Source organism: Eurypyga helias, unplaced genomic scaffold (genome assembly GCF_000690775.1).
Source record: "Eurypyga helias isolate BGI_N326 unplaced genomic scaffold, ASM69077v1 scaffold7306, whole genome shotgun sequence".
Classification (NCBI taxonomy): domain Eukaryota; kingdom Metazoa; phylum Chordata; class Aves; order Eurypygiformes; family Eurypygidae; genus Eurypyga; species Eurypyga helias.
Genome location: NW_010258475.1, coordinates 27,313 through 34,175, shown reverse-complemented (window position 1 = coordinate 34,175; position 6,863 = coordinate 27,313). Strand labels below are relative to the sequence as shown.

Sequence of the window (6,863 nt, the reverse complement as noted above, 5' to 3'; positions counted from 1 at the left end):
TTTGGAGTTGGCGGTGGGTCTGGATTCCCTTCCCGTCAGGACGGCCAGACTCCTAGCAGCGAGGAGGGGGGGTTCAGACAAAGCTCTTAACGCTGGTGAAAGGGGGAGCGGGGAAGGGAAATACGATGCAGAAAATAAAAAGGCAGCTACGCCGCCTACGTCCTAAAACCGCCGTTCCCCCTTCCTCCATACCCTGTCCGCAAGGAAAAGTGTCAAAAAACCAAAAACCAGCCGGAGACTTTTGGCTCTGGAGAAAATCTAACGGATAAAGACGGGCGTCTCGGCACGAACCGGCTGCAAAGCTTCTTCCTGTAGCGCTGCCTAAAGACGTGCCCCTAGCTAGCTCTCTGCGGACGTGGGCTTCGTTTTCAATTAAATAGGCCTCTAGACAGTGCAAATGGTCAACGTTTAATGCATTAACGAAACGGGCTTTCGAGTCGAGAATAAGCCCCGCTTCCTGACAAATTCCGTCGCTCTTAACCTTCCGAGGAAACGGAGACGGGAATTTAAGCAGCTACGCTCCCTCGCTCTTTACAGAGCCGGTGAACAGCCGCCACTGCGAAACCCTGCGGCAACTCGGCATCAGTCCGGCAAGCGGCTGCTAAGCAGAAGGCAAAAGCTGCGCAAAAGGGGGTTCTGCGGTGAGGAAGCGGCTGTGGCGTGACGTAGTGTCATGGAATTCTCTGAAAGGAAACGGCACGTGAAGCATCTGAGGCGTCAAGGAGAGAGGTAACATGTAAGCGAAGCTCTGAAATGTACAGTGTGTCTTCTTCCAAAGGGTACTATAATGATCACACAAGTTTGCAAGTTAAAAATGCCTTGCTTATTAATTAAAATTAAGACTAAACCTCTAATTTTTTTTTTTGTTGTTTTGTCTGTGAAAGTGACTGCAGCCTATCTATACCCTGGGTGTTGAATATGAAGATTTCGACTATCGGTTGGTTCAGGTGCTCGGTTCATGGGAGGCCGATGGACTTTTCCCAGCACGGCCATGCTCTGATCTCTGAAGCAGGACTGCTGGAAGTCCCCGCTTAGGTAATCCATGGTCTGCATCACATTATTCTGGCTGGCTGGGCCAGCCCCGGCTCTGTAATGAGTTCCTCCCGCGCAATCGAGCGGCGCTCCGGCTGGCTGTCCCCCGTGGAAAGGCATGGCGAGGTCCTGGGACCCAGAGCTGTCACTGTTGGGTGTGGGCAGAATGTTATTCCAGATGGGCTGGAAATAGTGCCCATTGGTATATGGCAAGGGTCCCTGCAAGCCGTTGACAGGGGGCGAAGGCGTAGGCTTCTCCATGGGGGGCTTCAAGCTGAAGGACTGGCCCATGCAGAGTTCTTGAGGGTAGTTGGAAGCTTTGCCGGGAAAGCTCTGCCCCGCGATCTCTCTCGGAGGGTGCTTCCCTGCGAGTCCAGCGGGCCCAGCAGCATCCCCGCACATCTGCTGCAGATGCGCAAGCTGGTGCTGGTTCCACGCCACCGATTTGATGTCGTTCTGGTAGGCGGGCGGCACCCTGTTAATATTCACCATGGGCACGTTAACAGAGGCAGGAGGGATAGCAGCAGCAGCATGATCTACAGGGTTTACTACACAGGAAGGCATGGGCGTGGGGACGTTGTGAGTAGATACCCTGGTACTTGCATTGATAAGCAGGTTGCGACTGATAGGGCTGGGGTTTGCGATCTGTCCCTCACACACTGAGGTAGTGCTAATGCCAGCTCTGGCCTGGCAGAACTGGTTAATCTGGTGCACAATGCTGCTCAGGTCCGGCGGCTGGTTCTGCTGCAGGGTGGCAGCCATCGAGAGGGGGATGGTTGAGGTAGACACGGTCACATTCGGCGGCGCATCTGCATCCGGCATCTTTCTGCTTCCATGTAAACCCGGCTGCAGCAAAGGATTCGGGGGGTGCTGCAGAGTCTGGTGTGCCATGGTCTGAGGGTGCTGCAAGCCCTGGGGCTGCGGCATGTTCTGAGGGTGCGGCTGCGGTATCCCCTGAGGGTGCGGTAAGCTTTGTGGCTGTGGAATACCCTGAGGGTGCTGCAGAGTCTGTGGCTGCGGGATGCTCTGGGGGTGCGGCAAAGTCTGTGCATGCTGGAGAGCTTGCTGGCGAGCAAGCGCCTGGGGGTGGGTTAAAGTGCTAGGTGCAACGTACGGCGCGGAAGGGGGATTCATCATCGCCTCCGGCAGCAGGCGCGCGCGCGTCCCGTCAAAGTCTTTGATGATGCCTTTCGCTGGGGATTTGACTATCGCCAGGAGGCCCGTTTTCGTGGTGGCCTGAGACGGGTAGGGACTGTACCTCTGGCACGAAGTATCGAGTCCGTTCACAGTACGGCGTATGTGTTTCCTCTGGGGAACCTTGACACTGTTTGGAAAGATTTTGATAGTCAGTGGATTGTTGGCGACCTTCTTAGCATAAGCATCCAATTCTGCTGGGGTAGGATACTGTGCAGATCTCATTTTCTGTGTAGTGTCCCCTGCGGAGAAAAGGAAATTGGTCAGTACCAAGTGCTGGTAAGCGAGGCATCAACCCCAAGGCAAGACAGCTGCACAACAAGGGTAGAAAATCTCCAAGGAATCAAGAAGCCAGAACTTCATCTTCCCAGACCAGATCGTGTTCCAGACACCTCATTCCCTTTATTACCTGGTGACCAACACAATCCCCAGTTCAACTTAAGGCAAAGAACTGCCCCAGCGGGGGCAAAACAAAACCAGGGTTTCCATCAGAGTATGTTTATGGTTGGACAAAACCAGGTAAACGTGCTGTAAACATCGGACTGTCTCCAGCTGGAATTGTTTCTATCGGCTTGCGGTGGCGGGCTGGTTTCTGCACTCTTAATTTAAGGCCGTCTCCCCACGGCTTTCAAGCTGTTCTCAGTTACCTTTACCCTGCAATTCAGAAATCAGCACGTTATGAATTAAACATCAGCCCCGTGTAACGCTGAGGTGGGAACCACACGCAGCCCTTCAACTCAAGCCTCCGCTTACAGCCGAGTTCTTTTCCAGATGCTGACGTCTGAACACGCTCTGAGTGTCTTTTGGTCCAGGAGGAAGCCCTTAGTCCAGCGAATGGAAGGAGGCGACACGTGCGTTACTTTACGGCTCGCAATTATTGCTTCAAGCTGAATTTTCAGCGTGACGCCTTGCTAAGGTCAGCATCCTCCTCCCGCACGGCAACATGAGGCGATTACTCCGCGAGATTAAAAATGTGCTGCTCCCCAGACACAGCCAAAAGACTTCTGGAGACAGGGGCGTGGTGTGGCTTGCTTGGATTTACCAGATACCTACCTTGCCCGCAAGCTTGAGGCGCTCCTGGAGACAACTTCAGAAATCTAGGGAAATGCTTCTGCCTCTCTCGCTCTCATTGTACTCCAAGCAGGGAGTTGGGCCGTTCCCCTACTGCAGCTCTGCTGCTTCACTCCGACGGGACTACTGCTTTAGCAGCGACTTTATTATCGTCAAATAACGGCTTGCAGCTTCGACAATTTTCAACAATTCGATTTTGCTTTAGTTTGATCCCCCACACACACCCCTTGCTGACAGTTTAAACCTCCCATCCCGTTTTCAGCATCCCCATGCCATCTGCTTCTGCACTGAAAGAACGGGAAGCACGGCAGCCAGCTCCTCCGGAGCCCAAGAGCACCCCAGCCCCACATCTGGCCCCCTGACCCAAGGAAATCTAATGCCCCAGCAACCAGGTTGATGCTCCCAGGCAAACAACCCTTCCTCTTGAAAATTCACCTCTGATTCTTTTAAGCAAATTGCTTCCTAAAGCCTCCTGAATACACTAGTGCCAGCCATCTCTCTCTTTGCATCCTGCAGCTTCCAGTCTTCCCAGGCGAAGGGGAGCGGTACTGCTCTAAGGACATTCCCTGGCAAAGTAAGGGCCAGAGAATGGAAAATATGATGGATACTACAAGAAAGAATCATTGCAGAAATATTAAAAATACCTGTTGTGAAATGAGCAGCTTTGCAAGCAGGCTGTCCTGCATCCCGAGCACAGCACGTACCAGGGCACGGGTTAAGCTCTTACTCTGTGCTGCCCAGCCTGGCACAGAGCACCCTTTCTCTTCATCAAAGGGAATGCTCAGTTGATACCACCCTGACCCCCCTTCCCTTGGTTTATACCTGTCCTTCAGAGCGAGCTGCTACGCTCCTGACGGAGAGAAGAGCCTCCAAATGGATCTTCCAGTCCTGCCTTGCCTCAAGAGCCGAGGCCATTGGGAGCTTCCCAACCTTTACTCACAGCATTGCCCACACCCAGTGAGTTCTGTTTCTGCCCCCAGAGATGACCCTTGCAACACCCCATGAACCAGAGAACCATCGACAACAGACAAAGGAACTTACTCCTACCCATGTTACGGTTTATGTTCCAGTTATGTCACATCAAGCTTTTCTTTTCACATGAAAAATTAAGCAGGTACTTAAAGACCCCTTTACCATCAGAATTTCCCAGCCTGCTTCACATTTTTACAGGCCTAGCAGCAAATTAAACACCAAACAGATATGCTAAATGTTCTTTTAACCAAGCATCTATTTTTCTGTTACCGGGAACTGCAAGGGAAGCTTTCCGAAAGCAGCTGCGGCTACCGGTTACAACACATCTGTGACCTCGAATCTGGAAGAACTTCTTCCTCCGACGAGAGAAAACAAGCTCTCCGCCAAACTGAAACGATGCGCCAACGTCTTGTTTGGCATCCTACCAAATGGCAAATCACCTCTTAAATTCCTCCGACGGGATGTTCTGAAACCAACCACCGCTTCCAACAGAGTCTGCTTGGTGCACAGCTACGGTTACGCTCCTTTTACTAGGGACTAACTCAGCCTTGGTGTGACCAAGGTGATGTATCTCCGAGTGCCCCAACGCACTGCTTAGAAGAGCAGTAGTTCCACAGGCTGGATTCCATGACTGGATTAAGGCAACAAACAAAACCGAGGAGAAAGGCACTGTGGGGCGATCCGGAGTCTGAACGTCCCATACAAATACCCTACAAACCAGTAAAGAACAATCGGGTCCGGTTACTAAGCGAATGGAAAACTAGCATTGTCCAAAAGAAAATGATGGAATTAGAATACCACAAGTGCAGAAATTCTGGATCAGGCCATAAAATGCTGAGGAGGATGGCAGACGAACAAGCTACGTTAAGAAAAAAACAGGATGAGCTCCACGAAGTTCCCTAATGGTAAACGCAAGGCAGATCACTTCTGTTGAGAAGCAATTACTCCGCGTTTACTACGAGGTAAGGCGGTACGTACGAGCAATTACCCCAGGAAATTGGCGAGCTGCACGTTCCCACTCCCGCTCGTGCCGTGGCAACTCATTCATCTGGTTGCGTTCCTGTGCCCGTCTCGCCGCCGGAGGATGAAGGAATGAGGTGTTATTGCTCTGCCTCACCTCAGCACTAACGTAACGGGTTTTAAGTGCATTTCACATCAAGGCTTTAAACCCCCACTGCTTTTAAAACTGCCTGCGGTTAGGTTTTCATTAACTTCCAACAAAATACCAACAGGCCTTCAGGATTCCTACCCGAACGAGAGCATCCGCCTTGGGACAAGCGAAAACCCATCTTCTCCACAAAAATCTCAAGGCAGGAGTTTCTCTACAGGTTTTACAGAAAGAGCCCTCACCCCTGGAAAGGACTTGACCCCATATCCAGTCCCAACCTGCTCTTTTCTCTTTTGTCCCCCACCTCCCTAAAAATAAAGGTCCCCAAGAAGCACCTTTCCCCTTCACTTTGCACCACTATCCCCCAAAATCACCCTTTTTCTCCCAGGCCCTGCTGCTAAGCCTGCTACGGTCCGAACAGCCTTGCCTCAAGGATCCCGACTGCCTGCTCAGATTTACACCGGAGTCACTGGGAGGAAGGAGAGAATATGACTATGGAGTCAGTGAGAGATCCCCTGCGTGGCTACGGATGAATTTCAGAGTTAGCCTTTCCTGTGATGCAGGGTGGAATTCAAAGAACAACACTGGAAATCCTGTAGCAATCGGTTTCCTAAAGGAAAAAATATGTGTATATTAAATCTACAAAACTCCCACTGCACAGACCATCTTTAAGAGAAATGCCTCTTACTTGCAAGTGAGTAAGAAAAAAAGATAATTGAGCTAATGTGGGTTTTTAAGTGTTAATAAGAAGCCTGATCCAGAAAACTACACTTAAAAATTAGTAATATAAACACCGTACGAACGAAGAAAGGCTATCACGCGGAGTTCGGTGCCTTTTATAAAAGCAACAGCACTGTTATTAAAGCCCGCTTCCAACCCCTCCGTCCAAAGTCTCAAGTCACCGTTCATTAAAAACGCTCGTTAACTCAGCCTCCCTTCGGCCGGGGGCTCGACTGCTCGTGCACCTGCAGCACGGGGAGAACCGCGCCAATTAACCTCACGTGCATCCGCAGCGGGGCCGAGCGAGGTCTGCACCAGCAGCTTCGTTTTCCGTATAGATCCGGCCCCACTGGAAGAGCCGAGCATCACCAGTGCCTGCCAGCTACTCCATGTCCTAAATCCTTGTAAAGGCGGTGCCTGGAGCTCTTCACCAGGCACGAGGCTTTCAGCGTGGGGATAAGCAGACCTCAAACAGCAGCAGGTACCGTGGCGTTAAGAGGCTACTCCCCATCTACCAGCACGCCGCCTCGTAAATGTGTAATTAGCAAGCACCTGATTTATGCCCAGCTACCCTTCCCCGAACCTTGGCGATTTGCTTTCAGCATTAAGCCTTCCGAGCCACCTCGATGTAACGCGAGGGCCTGGGCACGACCTCCCCGCAACCCTCTGGGTAAGATGCTTTGGCCAGCAAAGTTCCAGCTGGGAATGGAAAAGGGAAAGGATGCCCAGTTTCAAACCATGGAAGGAAGCCCTCTGTGAGTAATGA

The 6,863-nt window shown here is 51.6% G+C and overlaps 1 protein-coding gene across 1 annotated transcript in view; it reads right to left on the bottom strand.

Moving 5' to 3' along the window:
* Positions 1 to 836: 836 nt before the first annotated feature.
* The window catches only part of FAM222B (family with sequence similarity 222, member B), a 7,245-nt gene continuing 1,218 nt past the window's right edge, over positions 837 to 6,863 (bottom strand). Inside the window, exon 2 of the mRNA XM_010154338.1 lies at positions 837 to 2,468. Within this exon, the coding sequence (XP_010152640.1) occupies positions 895 to 2,468 (1,574 nt within the window). The 3' untranslated portion in view covers positions 837 to 894. The remainder of the gene's footprint in view (positions 2,469 to 6,863) is intronic.